This window comes from Ochotona princeps, chromosome 7 (genome assembly GCF_030435755.1).
Source record: "Ochotona princeps isolate mOchPri1 chromosome 7, mOchPri1.hap1, whole genome shotgun sequence".
In the NCBI taxonomy this organism is placed as follows: domain Eukaryota; kingdom Metazoa; phylum Chordata; class Mammalia; order Lagomorpha; family Ochotonidae; genus Ochotona; species Ochotona princeps.
This window is the reverse complement of record NC_080838.1, coordinates 33947080-33971061: the sequence shown is the minus strand read 5'-3', so window position 1 is coordinate 33971061 and position 23982 is coordinate 33947080. Positions and strand designations below refer to the sequence as shown.

At 38.5% G+C, this 23982-nt stretch overlaps 1 protein-coding gene across 1 annotated transcript in view; it reads left to right on the top strand.

The window, feature by feature from the left end:
- Positions 1-4407: 4407 nt before the first annotated feature.
- The window catches only part of CFI (complement factor I), a 34745-nt gene continuing 15170 nt past the window's right edge, over positions 4408-23982 (top strand). The window contains exons 1-6 of the mRNA XM_058666690.1: positions 4408-4660; positions 14226-14505; positions 16464-16617; positions 17904-18085; positions 19421-19534; positions 19985-20095. Coding sequence (XP_058522673.1) covers positions 4604-4660; positions 14226-14505; positions 16464-16617; positions 17904-18085; positions 19421-19534; positions 19985-20095 — 898 coding nt within the window. The 5' untranslated portion in view covers positions 4408-4603. The remainder of the gene's footprint in view (positions 4661-14225; positions 14506-16463; positions 16618-17903; positions 18086-19420; positions 19535-19984; positions 20096-23982) is intronic.

Sequence of the window (23982 nt, the reverse complement as noted above, 5' to 3'; positions counted from 1 at the left end):
GATCATGTCTTGTTGAGTGGGCCTTTAATAATTTGCACACAGGAGTATGAATTTTTTTTACATATATATTTGTTTCTATTCTTTCTCTTAGAGATTCCACTCTTACCTAAGTTTTGGTGTTTCAGTGGAATGTATTTTACTGATTGGAGCCCTGATTCTTGTTGTAGCAGTATTATATCAGAAGGGATTGGTTTGAGAAAACTGAAACCACTCTAGATATTTTAAGTAAAAAAGAGGATCAGAAACAATTTTTATTCACATAAGGTGGGCAACATTTAAGGTTGAACTTTCTCCCCAGCTTCTCTCAGCTTCTAATAAAGTCTGCAGAGATTGAAACCATATGAGCTTTCCATAAGATTTCCCATTATTTTGCATTAATAGTATTTTCTTGATCAAAACAGATGAGATGTGCAGTATACTATACTGAATGCTTGCTAGGACACACATGTGCCAGAGGATGAATGACATGTCAACCAGTCCTCAGGAACCTGCCAAACATGCTCTCTAAAGTTAAAAAATTTGAGTTGTTTCATCTTGTACTTTCTGTCACAAAGAACGAAACATATAGCCTGGTAAGGCACCGTACTGGGGTCCGTGCGTGGGTATGGATGACGCTTCCCTGTTGGCAAGTGCGCAAGGAGTTTCTAGCTGTACAGCAGGGCCTGGCAGATGTCTCTCCAACCACCTCAATGCAGTCTCACCCCTTTTGCATGAACATTCAACCATCCAATTAAAATTCTATAATCCATTGAGGCATTGTTGTTTGCCTGTGTGAGATGGTTTTTTCAACTAGTGTGAGCTTGGGAGTTAATGTTTCTGATCATGTCTTGGTGAGTGGGCCTTTAATAATTTGCACACAGGAGTATAATTCAGCCCATGCCATTTCTGGAGATTTTATTGTGTGCCTACCCATTGCTCCGGAATCTTGTTCAGACATGTAGCACACCTTCTGGGAAATGGCTTGATAAGTATCCAGAAATTAATGAAAGTGCTGGGATTATGAGCTGAAACTGCTATGGTGATAAATAGAGTTACTGTGGCCTTAAAGGCTAGCCTGTCTTTGCAGATTCTTTGAAGCATAGGAAATGTATTTGTTTTAACTGCTTATACAACTTTTGGCTAGATAAATTAAAGGATGCTTTTATTAATATTATAGAGATATGCCTTTAATTATTCTTTGATTGTTTATGGGATTGTAGAGCCTATAGTTGTAGGAGAATTTAATATTTGAAACTTTTGTCTTGGATCTTTGTTTTTTCCCTTGTGACATTTTTCCCATGATGGGTAAATTACACAAATAGAAATGTGGTTGGAATGTATTACTGATTAGCAGGTAATTAATTGCATGTGCCTTGGCCTTGGAGTCCTGGCTGTCACTCCATGGCTACTACTAAAGAATGAACAATGGCTTGCATTGAAAAACATGAATATAGTATTTTGCAGAATTATCTTAGGGGCACCTACTTAGCCATGAAGTACAATCAGAATGACCAATGTCTGTGCATGCCCCCTTAGTCATGAATTAAAAATAGAACAATTAAATGTTTGTGCAGAAGTTTGTGATGGGGCTGGGAAAATAAAAAAGGACAGCTTCTTGAGCTGTTACAAGAAGGCACCAAGTGATTGTGTGTCTTTTCACCGACTCCATACCCCTTCTCGAGCTCCAAACTTGGCTGGAGCTGGCCTCTGGCAGCTCTGGCCTCTGGGGGCAAATACCACATGTTTGCCTTAATTTAAGATGATATGATGTTATGTATAACATGTTATGTTTTGAATGTTATATGTTGTATATAAACTAAAATTGAAATGTCAATGAGGTGGTCACAGAAGGTGGCTGGGAACTCGCATTTACTTTTAACATATTGGTTACTCATTACTATGTCAATTAATTCCATAATGATGTAAATTTTTGCTGATGGTATGTTGGAGCTTTCAATTGACTGGGATGATACTCTGCTGGCTCTGTCTTCAGACCAGAGAGGATATACCTAAGAAGCCGTTGAACTTGACTGGACAATAAGATGCTGGACTCTATGTTTGGTATACGTTTGCAATGGGGGAATCTCAACTGAACTTGAGCTGTGGTTATGCAACAAGGTGGAGGAATCCACCATGATGGGAAGGTATGGGGAGGGGTGGGGAGAACCCAAGTATCTATGAAACTGTGTCACATAATACAATGTAATTAAGGAATTAAAAATAATAAATAATTAAAAAAAAAGAAAAAAGAAAGAAATTTGAACATCTCTCTAAAAAAAACCAAACAAACAAAAAAAAAATTCCGTACTGAAGCATGCAGCCCCAATATCTGGAGCAGGAAAGACTTCTGCAGTGACCTAGCAGACCATATAGTATTGGAAGTGTCCATGATGGAGAAAATGTGTGTGGTGTTTCAGGAAGACCTAGCAGTAGAACCATAGTACAAGACCCTGAGGCTGTGGAGCATGGCCGTGCCATCTGAAGCTGAGAATTATATTCCTTTTGAGGCACAACTTTTGCATGACTGGTCCCTGCCCTGATAGATTAGCATGGATGATGAATGTGGAGCTGAAATAATGAAGACAATCTTCTGTGAGGATGGGGTGCTGCCCTCTGAGAATCAACATATACCAGGAATTAGACCTTCAAATAGTACCACATCCCCAGTAGGAAGAATACATGGGTCTAGAAAGCACAGGATAGAGTGAGGAATGACCATACCTGCTAACCCTTCCAGTGACCAACTGGAGACTTTGTGCTGCCCATCCCCATAACTATAGATTCTGCAGGATTACAAGTCTTAGTCCACAAAGGACTATACTTTCTCCTATTGAGTTCTGAGCTAAGGTCTAGGAGAAAAGAGGAGTCATCTACATTTAATTAATTTATTTATTTATGGCAGAGTGTCACAGAAAGAAAAAGCTTCTTTGTGCTAGTTTATTCCCATAATGGCCACAATAATCAGGTCAAAGCTAAGAACAACTCCTATCCTGGTCTTTCACATGAGTGGTGGGGACCCAATTGTTGGATCAGTTTCTGCTGCTTTCCCAGGCACATTAACAGGGAGATGGATTGGCAGTGGAACCGGCATGCTGATAAAGTATGCCAGCTTCGCAAGCACTTAACCCTAAGCCAGGCCACAGTGTCGACCCCCCCACTTGTCACTGTCTTGACAGTTTATGCTGATCATTACAGATGAATCAGAACAGCTGTTACCAAAGGAGAGCAGCAAGGAGATCTTGTGGAACCTGCAAGATGTGTGAAATGCCTCTTGTGACAATAAAGGTATAGAAACAGCCACTTAGCCTGAGAAATGAATAACCAGGGCTCAGAAAACTCTTGGAGGAGTTGGTCAGTAATACCATCATAGCAAGCTCCAGAAGTGAAAACTCAAAGGGAAAAGACTGTAGAATGGATAGGGAATCAGAAGAGGAGATCAATAGCAATGGCAAGAGCAAGTTTCCCCTGCTAACTTCCTCTTAGGAACAGAGACCCATTAGAATGACAAAGGAGCCTCTCTTGGACTATATATGGGAAGCAGATCTAAAAGGTGCGCCAGTGGATTCGGAAAGATACCGGGATGAAGTTACTAGATTCCTTCTCAAAGAATACCTGGCTGCCTGGCTGTGATGAGTGAGCAGATAATTATCATATCTTTCAGGGTATATACCTCACCTACAGAGCACTGACTGAAGGGCAACCCACACGGGTAATTGTATAATGCCCAAGCCAATTCCGCTGGACCCAGGAACACCCAGACAAGTCACGCTTTTTCCAGGGCTCCCCGTGGGCAGAGAAAGCCTTTGTGGAGCCTGCATTGCTCTTCACCTCAGCCTGTCAGGCCTGTTCCCTCTCTTGATGATCCCAAACTCTGTTTCCAGCCTCCTTCTGGAGAACCCAAACAGTGACAGCATTTTTTTCATCCATAACGGTGAATCCTGCACCATAGTTGGTACTGGGGCAAGAATACTTATTTTTGAAAGTTTTCTGTAGGGGGTGCCACGCCCTTTCTTTTCAAAAGACATCCCATCTCCTGGATTTCCGGGAGGTGCTTCCTCCTACTTCTCCTTTTTCTCATTCACCAGGTCACTTCACAAATAAATTTTTTCTGTCTGAAAAAAAGAAAAAAATCTTTTCGTACTTAGAGAATATAATTTGATTACAGCACAACCAATGCATGGTAAAGGAACTGGTGGTTTTGTTTGTTTTGAGTGTGCAGTTAGTACAGCCTTCAGTATGTTGCATTTTTATTGTTGTTTTCTTGTAGTCTTCAACCTTCAGGGGAAAATATTTTACAAAAAAGAATAACAAGTATGCTTGCAGTGTAACTTTGTATCTCCCAGAAAGGCAGAGTTGTTGCCGGGGACATCAGTGTCTCCTGGGGTTGATCAGGCACCTCCTGTTGATTGCCTCCCTCTGCTGTTTACCAAAAAGGTCTATTTGGTTTCAGTTACGGTAAAACTTGGAATTTGAGTCAAGTTCTTGGAAGAGTTCAAAAGTACAAGCTTCTTTAGGAGGTTTGCTCTTTTGAAATATTTTTTCAGAAGTTAAAAATTAAACTTCAAAAAACTACCTCCTAGCTGGAAGAGTCCTCAGCAGGACGCAGACCCTGAATGCCTCTAACATGAAGTTTATTCATGTTCTTCTGTCACTTTTGTGCTGCCACTTAAGTCTTTGCAGAGTAAGTAATTTAATCTTTATGTGAAGTATTTTAAGTATTTTACAAATTATAGCAATCTAGGATAAATTTTAAAGATGTCATTTGGCTGAACTATCACATAGTTTTGTTATCAGCCATGCTTTTATATGGTCAGTGTAAAATATGTTAATGTATTGATGGAAAAGTTAAGAAAATAGTCTTTTTATATCCTTATATATGTGCTTAGACATTGACCTGAACCAAAATTTTGTAATGATAAACGTTTGCTAGTTTCCTTCTTTGTGAAAGACATAGTACTAGAAACACAAGATTGATCTCTTCCTTCAATGGCCTTTTAGTAAAGTTGTTAAGAAGTTATATGAATATGATAGTGGAGAAATAATAAGATTAAAATTATGTTTGAAAACACAGAAGCAAATGCTAAAAGACAGTTCAGGTACTGCTCAACCTGTAATGGTTTTACATCTAGAAAACCCATAAGTATATTTTAATCAGAAATTAATGTACCTAACATACAGACCATCATATCTCAAAAGCCTGGCCTATCTTGAATATGTTCAGATCATTTACCAGTAGCCTACAGTTGGACAATATCAATAACAAAAAGCCTATTTTATAATAAAGTATTAAATATACTTTATTCACTGTTATTCATTATTACTGTACTGAAAGTTATGGGTAGTCTGAGATAATGATGTAATGTGAAAACTCAATCACAGTATCTTAAAAAGCATAGACAACACAGCATTTTTAGGTATCAGTTGTTTCTCCTTACGATCCAGTGGCTGACCATGAGGTGCTACCTGCTGCTGCCTAGCATTGAGAGAGAGACATGTATGCCCATGCTCACGCAGACACACACACACAGAGAAGAATCATAGCACATATCAGTAGTCCTAGAAAAGATCAAAATTCAAAGTTCACTTTCTTATTGTATGCATACTGCTTTCATGATATTATAAATTCAAAGGGTCATAAAATGAGAACCCATATAAAGATTTCGTTGCCAAAAAAAATTGTACAAATTCCATGTGGTAAAGAATTTTAATGGTCAGACAAATCACTTCTTGTTGAGAGGTCAAGAAAAAATGATGGACCAAGTGGGATTTTTGCTGGAACAATGATGATGAGTTAGATTTGATCCATGGTGAGATAGAATAGCACTTTCCAGCTCTTCTGGCCTGGAAAGGCAACAAGTGCTACAAATGACAGAAGTCAGCAAAGCACCAGGCTCCTCCGGATGAACAAATCCATCTGATTGGAGTACATGTTTGCTGGATGCTGAGGAGTAAACACTGACACAGTGTAGTGTGATTGAGGGGTATTCAAGACAGTTTAGAATTGATTGGTAATTGCCGCTATTTATGGTGTCAAAGCCCTTTGAGATAAGATCCAAAATTGTTGGGTTTTTTTTTTTCTTACCACCAGCTTGTAGAGGCAAATATGTAAAGAAAACTGATTTTAAAATCAGAATTATGTATAGTTTCGTGTAATTATTCCCTCATCCTCTCTTGCTGGTTAGCTTGCTTCCTATTTAACCAAGCAAGCAAAAGCCCAATCAAACAAGAACATTCACAAGCTCTCATATCATCTGTGTCCAAATATTCCACCTTCTTCCTTAATCTGGGTTGATGACCTCTTTTCACCAGCAAATCAGAACCCAAGTTCTCCTGGTCTGCAAGGACTTCGCTCTGGTCTGTTTTCCTTCTGCTGCAGCATGCATTTCTATTGGTCATTCCTACAGAAAGTTAAGCCACTATAGTTCTCTAGCATCACATCCAGATATAGGATCCTGGCGGGGAGGGCGGAGTCCAGGTGTTTTCATTCCTCCTGGGTGCAGTACACAGTCCCAATCACTGAACAAAGCAGATCCCTGTAATTTGTTCATTTTCTGCAGTTTTAGGGTAAATGCAAAGAAGGTAGAGCTTTTCCTCATGGCTCCATGCCAGGCTGGATCACAGCAGGGAATGGCCAAGACACACAGAGTCCAAGGCCCTGTCACCCACTCCTGAATGACAATTTTGTAAATATTTATTTAAAAGTTACAGAGAGAGGGACATGCACACACATCAATCTTCATTCACTGTTTCACTCCCCAAATGGCCGCAGCAGCCAGGGCTGGACCAGGCCAAAAATACGAACCTAAAATTCCATCTAGTTCTCCCAAGTAGGTTGCAGGGACCCAATACACAGGCCTTCTTCCACTACTTTCTCAGATACATTTTCAGGGTGCTGACCCAGGAGCAAAACACCTGGGACACAAACCACAGCTGCAATCTGGGATGCTGGTGTTTCAGGCTATGGCTTAAATCACCATGCCGTAACACCTACCCCAACAAGTGAATTTTTTTTTTAATCTCACTGCCAAGAGTAACCATTTTTTTTTAAAGATTTATTCATTTTATTACAGCCAGATATACACAGAGGAGGAGAGACAGAGAGGAAGATCTTCTGTCCGATGATTCACTCCCCAAGTGAGCCGCAACAGGCCGGTGCGCGCCGATCCGATGCCGGGAACCTGGAACCTCTTCCGGGTCTCCCACGCGGGTGCAGTGTCCCAATGCATTGGGCCGTCCTTGACTGCTTTCCCAGGCCACAAGCAGGGAGCTGGATGGGAAGTGGAGCTGCCGGGATTAGAACCGGCACCCATATGGGATCCCGGGGCTTTCAAGGCAAGGACTTTAGACGCTAGGCCACGCCGCTGGGCCCAAGTAATCATTTTTATATGATATTTATCAGACAATATATATTATTAGACAATATAAATATATTTACATAATCTTACCATACAAGATTTCAAAATGAAGTAAACTGTGTACAATAGGGGGAAGTTTTTGTAACCAGCGGAAGACAACTTTTTCCTGGGGAATAAAAATTACCCTGTTGCTGGTATTGTGACATAGCAAGCTAACCTCCATCTGTGGTGCCAACATCCCATGTGAGCACCAGTTCGTGTTCTGGCTGCCAATCCAGCCACCAACTAATGGCCTGGGAAAGCAGCAGAGAGTGACCCAAGTTCTTGGGCTTCTTGGTCCCACATAGGAGACCCAGAAAAGCTCCTGTTTCCCAGCTTTAGACTGGCCCAGTTCTGGCTGTAGCAATCATTTGGAGAGTGACCCAGCGGATAGAAGATTTTCTCTAAGTCTGAATTTCAAGTAAAATTTTTTTAATTACCCTTTCCCTTTGGGACTGACATTGTTGTGTAGCCATTTCCTGTGATGCTGGCATCCGGCATGTATGCTTCAGTTCTGATCCAGCTCCCTCCTGATTGCCTGGGAAAAGCAACCAAAGATGCCCCAAGTATTTAGTCTTCTCCCCACAACCACCTCCCTTGCTGAAGTAAAGACCTCCTGTGTAACTTACTGAGTCTGACTTTTTTGGTGTTGTGCCTGTATTTAGTAAGTAATTTAGGAAGTCAGACCCATGTTCAGGGAAGGACACTCAGCATATTTCAGAGAGGGTTCTAAGCGTGACTCTCTAGCTGATTTCTAGGCTGCATGTAAGTAGCAGGTGTAGGAGGAGAAGCTAGAATTGCACATGGGATGTGCCCATTTTGAAAAAGTACCCCAGGACAGAACCAATCTGCGGACTGGCAGAAATTTTGCTATAGCAAGTTTATTTTTCTCTTATTTTTTCCCGTCTGTCTCTTGCCACCCACCCTATTCTTTCTTTCAAAAAAAGCTGTCTAAAGACTGACTAGCTGAACACAAGCTGAACAGACTTCATAAAACATGTACTTTTTAAAAATATATTTTTCAAAAATAGTTTAGAAATTTATAGTTTCTAACAACTTGAGTTAGAAAAGCACAATAAGCACCAAAAAGAAACTGAGCAGAGAGTATGGGTTTTGAGGGAATGTGAGTTCAAGGAATTACTTATTATATATCCAGAATGTCTAGTTTTCAACCAAAAATTGAGAAGCAGGCCCAAGAAATGAGAGAGTAGGGCCCATTCAGAAAAGATATTAACAAGCCATCCCTGGGGAAGCACAAATTTTGGACTTAACTAGACAAAGAATTAAAACCAACCATATTTTAAAAATGTTAAATTATGCTGCATGTAATAAACTGTACTACTTAATGTCTATAGCTTCAGTTTGGATATAAGTACACAGCTGTGGAAAATCTATGCTGCAACAAATTTTTACCTCCAAAAATTTCCTCTTGCTTATGTGTGTGTGTGTGTGTGTGTAAATAACTCTTAACAAAAGGTCTACTCTTAGCAAATTTTTAAGCACACAATACAGTATTAAATATATACACCATGCTATATAGTACATTTTGCATGACTGAAACTATATACTTTTGACCTATACCTTCCCAGCTTGCCCTCCTCCAGTCCTTGGAAACCCCCATTCCACTGCATTTTCATGAATCTGAATATTCTAGGTTCCTATCATAAGTACTATCATATAGTTTTTGTTTTTCTGTGTCTGGCTTATTTCATTTAGATTAGTTTTCTTCCAGGTCATCTGCATTGGCAAGTGACAGGATTTACTCGTAAGACTGAGTAACGTTCCACTGCATGTATTAGTATATATCATCTGTTGGTGGATATTTAGGTTTCTTTCATGTGTTATCTGTAGTGAGGAGTGCAACAATGAACGTGAGAGTGCATTTTTGACATTCTGATTTCAATTCTTTTGGAAATAAACCCAAAAGTGAGAATATATATGGTAGCTCCACTTTTTAATTTTTGGGGGACCTTCCATACTGATTCTCATGGTACATATACCGAGGTACATTTTTACAAACATATGAGGTTTCTCCACATCCTTGCTAACAACTTTTGTGATTTTGATAGTAGCTATTCTGACTGGCAAGTGGTTTGATTTTTGTTTCCTTCACAATTAGTGATAGTGAGCACTGTTTCTGTGGCCAATTGTGAAATTTTTAGAGAAATGGAATCAACAGATATGTATTTAGGTGCAAAAGAAAATTTTGAAATCCATGCTCCTTTTTAACAATACACATTTTCCATGAATTTGTTGAAGACTTTTCCTGTAAGAATTTGGAGAAATATCTACTCATAGCTTTGTGCACTTTCAAGACAATTATTTAGCTTTGCTGTGAACTGTATGACTCCCCTATTCATCTTAAATATGAACATGCTTATCAGGTGTATGGTTTACAAATATTTTCTCCCAATCTGTGTGTTACATTTTCATTTTGCTGAGTTTATCCTTCACTGTGCAGATTTATTAACTTGATATTATCTCACTTGTCGATTTTCTCCTTTTGTGGCCTGTGCTTTTATCATCATATTCAAGAAATCATTGCCAATACCATACCATGGAGCTTTCTCTCTCTCTTCATCTAGAGTTTTATAGTTTCAGGTTTGTGATTTTAAGTCTTCAAATCCATTCTTAGTTGATTTTTATGCATGGCATAATATGGAGGACTAATTTCATCTTTGCAAATGGATATCAGGTTTTATGTTTGTGTTTTTCTTAAACTTTTCAATTCTTTATTATTTTTGTTCTTCTGTATAATTTAATATAAATTTTTAGTTCACTGACTTTTCTGCTTAATAAGTATGATATTCAGACTATGCATTTAATTTTCCCATTTACTCGTTTTTGCTTTCTATACTTGAAGAACTTCTCTATGTTTTTTTTAAATTATGTTTTCCATCCCTGTTAAATTTTCATTTCACTCATGTATTTTTCCCATGGTCTTTTTTAGTTGTCTGTCTCTGTTGCCTTGTAGCTCCTTGGATTTCCTTATGGCTATTATTTTGAGTTATGTGTCAGACAATAAACTTCCATTTTTTACAATCACTCACCACACATTTATTTGTTCCTTTTCTAGTATCTTATTTCCTGATTCTTCCTGATCATTGCAGCCTGCATTGATATCTGCGCCTTTGAAGAGCCAGCTGCCTCTCCCAGCCTTTACAGTCTAGCCTTGGGAGGGAAAGCCCTTCAGCCTGGTCATAGATTCTAGGTAGGCCATCTGACAGTATCTGTAGGGTGGGTATGTTGCCTCTTTATCTTATGCCGGTAGGCTTGCTGAACTTGGCACTGTAGTCTGTGAGTGGACCTGCTGCCCAGGTCACTGTGATAGAAGGTATACTTCATGACAGGATTCCTGGGCAACCTTACTCTGTATTTCCCCCACAAGCAAAAGCTATTTTTCTTGTTATGGTTCTATGATATATGAGAGAGGGTTGCATATGTGAAGAGAAATTTTCATTTGCATTTTCAACTCCATCTTTTCTTATATCCATGTTCTACCAGGATGAGAAAAAATTTTCTTATCCAAAATCTTTAAACTGATATTCCTTTGGTAGACAACTGGGATGTTTTTCCCTTCCATCTTGCTAACACCACTTTCTTCAACTGTCTTCCTTTTTTTGCGTCAAACATCTATTCATTTGAATGGCGTATTGGCAGAGGGAAGAAACACACATGCACCCGCAGCCAAGATATTCAGAAGACAAAAAACAGTGAAGGAGGTGATGTGACTTGCATATGGTTTGTCTCCCAAAGATTTCAGCAAGGGTGATGAGGTAATGAAAGTTTTGTAAAATAAGGCCAGGCTGGGCATTTTGCACAGGGGTTAAGATACCACTTAGAACACCCACATCCCATAATGGAGTGAGCTTCCATCACCTCACCACCCTTCCTGGAACCTTTGGGAGACAAACCATATGCAAGCCACATTACCTCCTTCACTGTTTTTTCACCTGAATAGATTGGTTGCTGGTTAGGATGTTGGTATGTTTGGGACATAGATCTATACAAGAAATCATGCTGCCTCTATTGTGATGAAAAATGGGCGGCTTCAAGGAGAGAAAAATTAGTGTAAAAAATTATTAGCGAAGACCCACTTTAAAATAACTGAGGGCATAAACGGTCTAAAACTATTCCAATGGAAAAACTTTTGATGTGAAATTAACTCTTGGTTAAAACTGCTTTAATCACTTCCAGAAGAAAAACAAAATTTTACAGTGCCTATTCTTTCAGAATCTTATCCATTTGTTTCCTCAGTATTTTCCAGAAAAGTAATTGTATCCATTGGTTAGTGTCATAATATTAAAGCCACTACAAAATCTCAGTGTACACATTATTTTTATTTTTATTTTCCCCAATTTACAAGAGAAAACTGGATAAGGAAAATATAGTCATATAGCCAAGATTGTTCAGCTGGTGGGCAGTAGAAAAGAGGCTTCCCAAGGATGCCCCCCCAAAAGGGGAAAGTGGTAATTTTTCCTCAATGTGGTCATAATTAATCTTTTTCCCCCTTGTTTATAGGTAAAGGTGAAAATACAAAATGAATAAGGTGACAAAAGTGAGATAAAGTAAAGTAGCTGTATACTGAGGTTGACAAGACCTACAAAACTCTTGTTTCTTGTTTGTTTTCTCATGACTGACCATCTGTCTAAATGGTTTCATTGTACCCCTGCTTGGAAAACAAAGACCACATCCACCTAAAAATAATTGTTACTTCATTACAAACAAGGATATGACCAAAGGGGAAAAAATAAAGGCTATGTACACAAACAGAAGCAGATCATACCACTGGAACTGTGTTTGTAGATGAGATTATGGTAATAATTGCTAAAACAATATTCTGTGCTCCCAGTATACACAAATATATTTATTTAAGAGTAGTAAATGCATTTATATATCAATAAATGCGCTATAAAATTTTAAGCTTACATATCATATTTTTAACATGTCATTATTTTTTAGATTTTTTATTTTATCTTTATGGCATAATAGCTGGAAAAAAATACCTCGCAAAGCATCATCCTGTACATAAGTATACAGGGAGATATTCATCATTAATGACACTATATATAACTCTGTATTCCAAATTATCTTTTTGATACTGATGGCTTGGGGGAATAAATAGTCCAGCATCATTCACTCAACATCAAAGATTTTCTTCTTTTTTTTAAAAATTTTTTTTCTTCTTTTTTTCCCCCTTAACATCAAAGCCTGGAACCCATTGTCATTACCTTAAGGGATCAAATTGTTCAATTTTACTGCTTTTACTTGTTCAAATGTCTTTCTAAGCTATTCTCAAGCTCCACTCTTGCTGCCTGTCCCTCTTGACTTTACTGACATTGGTCACCCCAAATTGAAGCATACTCCAGTGCTATATATGTTTGATGGTGGGGGTGGGATGGTGTATAAAGCTCCAAATAAGCTCAGCACCATCTTTTTCTTGTGTGTTGCTATCATAGCCTTCTGGCAGATATACCTATCCTTCCTGGGGGTAGCTCACTTGCTACCACCTCCATGAAGTCTTGCATAATCCTACTAAAAGAATCTCAACCACCCTGGTTCTCCAGAACCATTGTATTCTGTTTGTACCTCTGTTAATATTACTTATCTGTCTGCCTTGTTATCCTTGCTACTATATGTTTCCAGCTTATTCCTTAATAGACCTTAAAAGATAAAGACTGTCTCATGTTCATCTTAACAATGTTTTACATGCTTAGTGGAAGTTTAATAAACAGGTTTGCATTTAAGTTTTAGTCTTATTAATTTTTTGTTTGTTTTAAAGATTTATTTATTTTTTATTACAAAGTCAGATATACAGAGAAGGAGAGACAGAGAGGAAGATCCTCCGTCTGATGATTCACTTCCTAAGTGAGCACAACAGCCGGATCTGTGCTGATCGGAAGCCGGGAACCAGGAACTCCCACACTGGTGCAGGATCCCAAAGCTTTGGGCTGTTCTCGACTGCTGTCCCAGGCCACAAGCAGGGAACTGGATAGGAAGTGGAGCTGCTGGGATTAGAACCGACGCCCATATGGGCTGCTGGTGCGTTCAAGGCAAGGACTTTAGCTGCTAGGCCACGCCGCTGGGCCCCATATTCTTATTAATTTTAAAGGGAGAGAGATGGAGACAGAGAGGAATCATCCCTATGGTGGTTTGCTCTCCAAATGCTTGCGACAGCTAAGTCTGAGTCAAGCTAAAGCCAGGAACCAAGAGCTCAGTGTGGATCTCCCATGGGGGTATAATGGACTCCAAACATTTGAGCCAAAACCTGCTGCCTCGTGGGTATGCTTGACAGGAATCTGGAATCTGAAGTGGAGATAGGATTTACACCCAAGCATTCTGATATGGGATACAGATGTTCCAAACAGCATCTTAACCATTGCATCAAATGTCTGCCTCTGTATTTAAAAATAGGATTAACAAATTTCATCCATCACATTATTCCATAAGACTGTTGAGCACCAAGTTGTTATGTCCTAACATGGCTGTTGAGATTCACTGATTTCTTCAAAGGTAGAATTTTATGTTGACCTCAGTCTAATGTCAGCTCTTATAAACTGCAAGCCTAGGACCTGCCAACCTTCATACACACATTCTTTCTAATCATTACATTCGACTAGCAAAAGATGAGCTTTCATCCTCACTGACCAGATAAAGATACTTGCCCAAGGCCAAGCCTAGAAGCCATGTGGATCTGATTCTTAAAACCACCAGACCACATCAGCCTCATCTGCACTGTGGTGTGGTTCAGTTTTGTGCTGTTTTGCTCTTTTCTGACACTTACTCATCTTCAAAAAGAAGACTGTGGTCTGACGTCAAGTTAATGTGATTGTTTGCTTGTTTGTTTGTTAGGTCCCTCCAATCTCAGATGCATCTCCAGAGGATCTGGTGGAGGAGAAATGCTTAATGAAAAAATACACACATCTCTCCTGCAGTAAAGTCTTCTGCCAGCCATGGCAGAAATGCATTGACGGAGCGTGTGTCTGTAAACTCCCGTACCAATGCCCCAAGAATGGCACCTCTGTGTGCGCAGCTAATGGCAAAAACTACCCGTCTTACTGTCACCTAAAGAGTTTTGAATGTCTTCATCCAGGGACAAAGTTTGTAAATAATGGAAAATGCACAGCTGAAGGTACGAAAAGCCAACTAGTTTTCAAGTTATTCTTGATGTGAGGTTCACATACTTTTGTATGAAATATTATGACAGCTCAGTATTTTTCTCTAGCTTCTTAGCAGTACTTCAGTTGAAACTTAAAAAATCAAATGTCATTAGGATCCAGCCAATTATCTTGAATCCAAAGCATACTGATCTGAAGCCAGGCCCTCCCCTGAATGCCTGTACCAAGTCCATTACAACTGTCCCCACTGTCATTTATGCTTATTTAATGGAATTATTCACAGGTGATTGGATTGGTCATGTCCCATCGCCCATTGGTGAGATTGGTATTGACATGTTCATTGGTGAGTTTGGTATTGACATGTAGTCTAATTGGGCCTCACACCCTCTTTGTACCTCCAGCTCCAGTCACTTTGTTCAGCATTGGTCTCCTCTGCCCCTAGCCTTTTCTCCTACTTCCAACCCCAGTTGCCCTGACTAGCCAAGGGGAACTTGACTTGCTGCTGACCCAGGAAACTTGAATATTAGACTAGATACTAAGTCTATATTTCCATACAGTGGTCAAAATAATGATGAAACTGAATGTGGACCACTGGAGTGGTGAAAATTTAAGATCTCACTTTGGATCAGATGCAGCTCCTCCAAACCTCACATCAGTTAATTGTTAAGCTGTGTGATCTCTCTTAATCCCAATTCCCTCATCTGTAATTTGTTCATAATAGAAGTTGTGAAAATTAAAATCAAAATATCTATATTTGCATAGAGTACTTGGTTTGTAGAAAGTGCTCATTAAATTTAGGCTGTGTCAAAAAATTTCATTTCATCGTCTTCTGATATCTAGTTACTATAGACATTTTATGAACTTGCAGAAGAATCCTTAAAACATTCCTTCATGTACCAGTTCACAGAAACCTACATTTTTTTTTACATTCTATTATTATTATCATTTTATGATCCAGTTCCATATTCCCTTATCCCCACCCCAATTACCTCCCCCCACCTAGTTCCTCTATACCATTACTAACATATAGTTCTTCATACACAGTCGTATGTTCATCATTGTGGGCATGGACAATGGCAGAGAGCCCAGAAACCTACATATTTTTATGATGTGGAGTTAAGATGTTGAGGTACTTTGGAAAAGGAAGAAAAACCAGCGAGAGAAAAGAAAAGCCAGTTGAGATTGTTTGTCAATGTTAGATATTTCTGCTCTGAATACATTAAATACCTAAAATATATGAGAATACATAAACATTTTTGTATGTTTTCTTTAGTTGTTTGCCCTGCTTCTAAGAGTATGGGCGGTAAAGTAAGATCTGTACGGCAAGCTCCAGTGGCTGACTTCACTGTTGGGTCAATACCTCAATGCATTCTACTGGATTTGGCCTTCTTATGTGTAAACACAATAATGAATGCAGGATTGATCATCTTAGGGTTGGTGCAAGGATTTAATAATCCTTTTTATGCCTAAGTAGTACAACCACTCACAGGTTATAACGCAAAAGAATTGCTTACTATTATTCTAAAAAATCTTCATTGGGGCCCGGCGACGTGGCCTAGCGGCTAATGTCCTAGCCTTGAAAGCCCCAGGATCCCATATGGGCGCTGGTTCTAATCCCGGCAGCTCCACTTCCCATCCAGCTCCCTGCTTGAGGCCTGGGAAAGCAGTTGAGGATGGCCCAATGCATTGGGACCCTGCACCCGCGTGGGAGACCCGGAAGAGGTTCCTGGTTCCCAGCATCGGCATAGCACCGGCCCGTTGCGGCTCACTTGGGGAGTGAATCATCGGATGGAAGATCTTCCTCTCTGTCTCTCCTCCTCTCTGTATATCTGACTTTGTAATAAAAATAAATAAATCTTTAAAAAAAAATCTTCATTGTGTTCAAAGTTAACTGAAAAAAAATTATTACTTTTTAATTCTCTTAACCTAAAGGGGGAAAATAATTGTTCATCTTTTTGATATTTTGTTTTAGGAAAATTCAGTGTTGACTTGGAGTATGGAGATACAGACTCTGAGGGAATTGTTAAAGTTAAACTTGTGGAACAAGATACGCCTCTGTTCATATGTAATAGCAGCTGGAGCATAAGGGAAGCCAATGTGGTCTGCTTTGACCTTGGATTTAAACAGTGAGTACTTCTGCCATGGAATCTTTTTTTCTTGAATTGATTTTCTTGCTCTCTTTTCTATTACTTAATCTTTCTGTGCCTCACTTTCCTCATGTGAAATCTGAAGATATTGATTACCCATTTCATAGCATTGTAGGAAGATCAAGTAGCTTTATCTTTGCTTAGTACTTAGAACCCCCATGCACCCCAATGTATCTGTAGTTTTATGATTCTATAATACCCAATATGTTACTGTTTTTATTCATCATAATATCTATTTTCTCATATCAAGTATTTTTGTTTATGACTTTTTCCCTAAATTAGCCTTATAGAAGCTTATTATTTATAAATTCTCTCTTATGTCTTTGTTTTGTAGTTCATTAGTCTTTGCTTCCCTTCTTTTACCTCTTTATTTTCTTGAATTCTTTGAGTTGAATACTTCAAACAACCATTTTCAACTTCTCTTAATTAAACACTTACGGTAGAAATTCTCAGATTGTTAAGTAATATTTTGTCTGCATACCATTAGCATCCATACACGGTATTGTGTTTATTCTTTAGGTGACAGTAAGACAGGTAGTTTTTGCCATTAGCTGCGCACACAGAGGTGCCATTCTTGGGGCATTGGTACGGGAGTTTACAGACACACGCTCCGTCAATGCATTTCTGCCATGGCTGGCAGAAGACTTTACTGCAGGAGAGATGTGTGTATTTTTTCATTAAGCATTTCTCCTCCACCAGATCCTCTGGAGATGCATCTGAGATTGGAGGGACCTAACAAACAAACAAGCAAACAATCACATTAACTTGACGTCAGACCACAGTCTTCTTTTTGAAGATGAGTAAGTGTCAGAAAAGAGCAAAACAGCACAAAACTGAACCACACCACAGTGCAGATGAGGCTGATGTGGTCTGGTGGTTTTAAGAATCAGATCCACATGGCTTCTAGGCTTGGCCTTGGGCAAGTATCTTTATCTGGTCAGTGAGGATGAAAGCTCATCTTTTGCTAGTCGAATGTAATGATTAGAAGGAATGTGTGTATGAAGGTTGGCAGGTCCTAGGCTTGCAGTTTATAGGAGCTGACATTAGACTGAGGTCAACATAAAATTCTACCTTTGAAGAAATCAGCGAATCTCAACAGCCATGTTAGGACATAACAACTTGGTGCTCAACAGTGTTATAGAGTAATGTAAATCTAATATATGGAAGTTTAGAGAAAATTACTGTAGTCCCTTGCCTCCTACAATAACATTATAAGTGAAAATACTAATTATCCTACCAGAATGCTTCATTTCTTCTGTTTGCAGAGGTGCTCTTGATGTGCACAGAAGGTTCCATTTGGCTGAAAATCTCCATATAAATTCCACTGAGTGTCTGCATGTGCACTGTCAAGGATTAGAGACAAGTTTGGCTGAATGTACTTTTACTAAGGGAATAAATGAAGGTTACCAGGGTTTGGCTGGTGTGGTGTGTTTCACACAGAATGAAGGTTGGTAGAGTGTGTACATTGTATTTGCCCTTCAATGTTGAAGGCCGAGTGCTGTAATAAATAAATGTTTGATACCCAGTTACCAATCAGTGACAATGACATTTTTCTATACAGATTCCTTTTTAAATTTTTTCATTGTTATTAATATGATTTCGTGAAGGTATAGGGATTCCCTTCTCATTCTTCCTCACCACCATCACCATAATCTCCCATTATATTACAATAGTGAAAGCTGACATTATAGTTTTTTTCTTTTTAAAGATGTATTTATTTTTATTGGTAAGGAAGATCCACAAACAGATGGAGAGACAGAAGAAAGATCTTCTATTCACTGGTTCATTACCCAAATGGCCATAACAGCTGGAGCTGAGCTGATCTGAAGCCAAGAAGCAGGAGTCTCCTCCATATTTTCCACATGGGCCAAACATCTCGAGGCTTTGGGCCATCCTCCACTGCTCTCCCAAGGAACTGGAAGGGAAGTGGAGAAGCTCATATGCAATGCCGACACTGGCAGGCAGATGGTTAGCCAACTGAGCCACTGTGCCAGGCCTTTTATATAGGTTCCTATATAGAAAGCAAAGTTTTCTGACTATAGTTCGTTTCCTTGAACTTTGCTTACTATAGCAAGCAGGAATAAGCTCATCATGAAAAGCAACTTCAGCATCTTTGACAGTCCTAGCCTATATACAGTCCTTTAAAGTGCTTAAGTGACCACATTGGTACCTCAGTTTCCAGGCAGTCATTGCCACTTTGAATCTCTAGTGTGAGATTGGAATAGCTTAAGCATTTATGTGGTAATAAAAGCCAAAGCCATACCCTTACTTTTCAGTGCTAAAAATAATTGCCATCAAAATGTAAATGGAAGGGCTGGCATTTTGGTGTAAGTCACTATTGCACCAGCATCTGCTTTGAGTGTTGTTTGGAATCTCAGCTGCTCCACTGCAGAGCTAGATCCCTGTTGACATGCCTGGCAAAGCAGCAGAGGATACCCTAAATATGTGGGCCCCTGCCAATGACTTGGGAGACCAGAGGGGGATCCAGGCTCCTGGCTTCAATCGGCCTCAGCCTTAGCTGTTGGCAGCCGTTTGGGGAATGAATCAGCAAATGAAGATCTCTCTGTCTCTCCTCTGTCAGTAGCTCTGCTTCCATAAGTCATCTTTTTGTATATTCTTTATTAGTCATAGGCACTATGCTGATAGAACCAAAACATTTTACATCATTTTTTGAGGTCTGAATTTTTTTCTTAAGGGCTCTTTATTTTTCTGAAAAATGCAATAAGGATGTCATGCCACAGCTCCTTAAACAGATTTTGCAAAAATTTTCCATGCTTTGCAGGTTCTCCAAGAGAAAGATCCTTCCAGTGTGTGAATGGGAAAAACATCCCTTGGAAGAAGGCGTGTGATGGTGTTAATGATTGCGGAGACCAAAGTGATGAGCTGTGCTGCAAAGGTAGCACAATTTAACCACTAGATCCTCTGATTTTAAGGCTCCACTGCATTCAATTTTAAGAAATGGGAAAAGGACTGGCGGAGTGGCACAAAGGGTAAAGCCACTTACAACATCATCAGTATCCTATATGAATACTGGTTCAAGTCCTACTACTCCACTTCTGATCCAGCTCCCTGCTAATGTGCCTGGGAAAGTAGCAGAGGATGGCCCTAGAATTCTTGGAAGAAACTCTTGCATCTTGGCTTCAGACATGGCCAGTTCTGGTTACAACCATTTGGGGAATGAACCAGTGGATAGAAGATCTTTCTCTTTCTTTTACTCCTTTTTCCTCTCTCCACATCCCTCTTTCTTTCTCTCCCTCCTTCTCCATCTCCCTCTCTCAGTGTAACTCTTTCAAAGGAAAAAAATAAAAGAAAGAAATGGATGAAACCTCTCCTTCTGTTTGCACAGGGTGCCAAGGCGAAAGTTTCTGGTGCAAATCAGGTGTTTGTATTCCAAAACAACACATTTGCAATGGGGAGATGGACTGCATTACGGGAGAAGATGAAGTTGGCTGCAAAGGTAATTCAAAGTTCCATGGCAACTTTCCCTCATTATTGAGTCCAGGGGATTCTGACAAATTTCTTTATGTAAATTATAATCACATGTGAACACTGGAAGATGTAGCAGGAAGAATGTTACTGTGTGGGTATTTGAAGAATCTGGAATATTGACCTCCTAGTATTTTAATCTGCTAAATATCTATTTGTTACTTCAGAACCTTTTATTTAAGAGTTCTCACATTTTAAAAAATGACACAATATTTGGACCATCCCCTGTGGACCCACCTCTCAGCTGCAGTAGTCGTTTTCATTCATCTTATTCATCTCACGCCAGACACATTTGTTGGAGTACCTTAAAGTGAGTTTCAATAGGATGCTGAGCTCTCTACCACTGTCCTTGCCTACAGGATACACTTAAATAGCAGAATGATGGAGTTACAACTGATTGGGAAGGATATACTATTGCAATGACATGGGGGAAATAACTGGGGGGGTGGAGGTTGGAATTTGGGGAGGGGAGAAGGGAAATCCCAGAGCCTATGGAACCATATTATGGAATAATAAAATTAATTAATCATTTTTTGAAAAGTAAGTTTCAAATAACAGATATTATATCACTTTACCTATGTCTCTAATGATGAAACACTATGTCTACACATATATAAAACATTCCTCTCCTAAAATACCTAAAATATAGTAATTCTTTAATGTCATTTAATAAAAACGTGTTCAAGTTTTCTCAGCCATCTTAAAAATGTCCTTTTTAAGTTAATGCATATAAATCAGGGTTAAAAATACTCTAAATGTTATATTTATTATGTTTTTAATATTTTAAATTACTTATATAAAATGGAAAATGTCATGTTTTCCACAGTTCAGATTTAGGGGCATAGTGATACTTGTCACCCTATCCTCTCTTGCCCACATTCCCTACATACCCTGCTCCTTTCTTACTGGTTTTTCTAAATTTCACAATAGCGTACTTTCAGTTCTCTTCATGATCACAGGCTTAACACTCCACCAGGTAAAGAACTTAACAAATAGCAAGTAGAAAAAAAAAACACTGACTCTCAAGAATATAGACAAAGGCTGCAAACAAAAAACACATTTCAAAATCCCAATCTCAAGAATATAGGTTATATTTTTTGTGCTCTGTGTATTAATTACTATAGATCAGGAGAAACACATTTGTCTTTTGGAGAGTAGCTTATTTCATTAAGCATAATGATTTTCATTTGTATTTTGTTGCAAAAGTCAGAATCTCATTCTTTTTTATAGCTTGGTATATATGTCACAATTTCTTTATCTAGTCATCTGTTGGTGGATATCTGGGTTGATTCCATAACTTAACAATTGTAGGTATTAAATGTATAAGTCTCATTTATTCTTTAAGAGTATTCCCCACCTACACAACCCATTTTTTTTCAAGCCATCAAATGTGTTATGTCATTTGCATTTGGATATTTTTTATTCTGTATTTATAGAAATCTGTTTAGATGCAAGGTATGTTCTTTTTAGTCAAAGATTCTTGAAGGGTGTTACTGTTTATTTTCTGTTACATAAAACGTTTTCTTATCTGGTTGTCCCACTTCCAGTGATGCCATGATTGACCAGTGGACCACTTTGATGTCACCACTAAAAGTTACTCTACAATCTTTTCCCATACGATTGAACAGCCTTTGTAAATGTTGCCTACATCCCTGTTGTCAATAAGGCTGTACATTGGCAGTTGCTAAATTTGTCATTCCTTCTGCATTTATTGAGTGGAATGCTACAGGGGAAAAAATTCCTTCATCAGTCTTTGTTTCCATGAGATTTAATTCAGAAAAGAAAGGCTGACAAATGATTAATTCTTCCTCTTGACTTGTGGAGGAAAGCATGGTCACAGCCACACAGGTGGCCCTGGCAAGTACTTCAGGCCATGAAACAATGTGCAATGTGCCAGAGACAGGAACATTCCAGGATGTTTGAGGAGCCCACAGAAAGGTGGCAGCAAGACTAAGGAAGGCTGAGGAAGGAACAGGCCACCTCATTGACAGAACTTGTCCAGTGATTTGCTGGTAAACGCTCATCAATCAAGTATGGAGATAGAAAGGAAAGCACTGATTTGTAGCTTTTGCCCAACTTTGTGGCAGAAATACTCCCACCATGCGTGATCTTAGGCTGTTAAGTGGAAAGTGATGGACCCAGCAGGTGCTTGTGAACCTGTCAGTGACAACACACAACATTACATCAGTGGTTTATCACAGATTTGTTTTGCTTTTTTATTTGTCTCCCCTTTCTTTTTCAGCACTAAACATCTTGAAATAGAATCTACCTAATCATTTCTATGTTCTAAATGTCCTGGGAGAAGCACTTTGCACATAAATTATTGTATATATATCTATATCTATCTAGATGTATAGATGGATACTATATATTACATATACTATATATAAAAGATACTATAGATTATATATACTATATATAAAAATACCATATATTATATATATCTCTATATCTATACATCTAGATAGATATAGATATATTTACTAAAGATAATGTGTGGATAAATGGATTGATTTAGTTACATTTTGCCATTGCTTGGTGTGCCCAGTATTAAACCTATAGAAATTTTCTCTAATTTTCTACTGATACCATTTTTTAAGATTAAAAAACATACTTTTAGATTTCAAATAATAATTTATTTATGGATAGTTGAATAAAAGAGCTTTATGTTCATTGAATTTAATTCCTTTAGGCAGGAGTTTGTAAAACATGGCTTTTCTAGTGAAGCTCTGCAGTTTTATCTCACTTCTTCAGTGTAATCATACTTGTGGCTTTTCTTTTCCTCTTCCTTCTCAACTTTCCCTTCTGTTCCCCTGCATTTAAAGCTGAAGTTCAGGGAAAGGCATTAGTCACAGCATTTAAGATACTTCTTTGGAGAGTCAAATCCCATATGATATCTCTGAGTTTGAGTCCCAGCCCTGCTTCTGATTCCAGATTCCTGCTGTTACACACCTTGGAAGGCATTGGTGATGACTCAACTAGCTGGGTCCCTTTCTCTTGGTCCAGCCATGGCTATGGCTGGCAATTGAGGAGAATACCAGCAAATGGAAAATAACTCTCTTGCTATGTGTGTGTCACTGCCTTTCAAATAAAAAAGAAATTCTGAAGTTTGAAGTCAAAGCTTATGCTGATGTAAATTTCTTGACTCCATAACAAAGATATATTTAGTGAACTGCCATTGTTACTTTCATTTATTAGAAGGAGCTCTACCTTTCTATTTCCTAGTAGTTCTGGTTTTTTCCCCCTAAGAACGGGAACTAGGAATAGAGATGTAAAATAGAAATATTAATGTGTTTGATAAATTTTGCTTTAAGTGGCCAGATCAGAGTCACTACGTCAAAGGGGGCTTGGGTTATGTTTTAATTACATTTGTCTTTTAAGATTCCTTTTATTAATACATCTAAAAAGTTATAAATTATGTGTAGTTGCATAGTAAACTTGCTGTTGAATAGGTATTTAAATGTACCTAAAATACTAATATTATTTTTAAAACTCAAGTAAAAATGATTTCTTTACTGTGCTAAAAGTTATGGAATATTAAAAATTTAAATGATGCAGCACAGTTTGATTTTCTTTTATCTTAATTACTAATTTGTTAGGCCATTTCTAAAATAGCAAGTATTTGTGTCCATTTTATGCAAGTGAAATGTTCTTGGCTATAAATGAGTTTTTGGTTTTCTTTTCAGGTGCCGACCATCCTGCTATTCTAGGTAAATCTATTTTATAAAACAAAAGTTGCATTACAAATAAAATAAAATATATTGTTTTGATTGTATATTGAGAAAATATTGAAGTGGTATTTATTTGTCCTCAATTAAAAATTATCCTCTGCAGTGGTAATTTTTTTTTTGTCTTTGT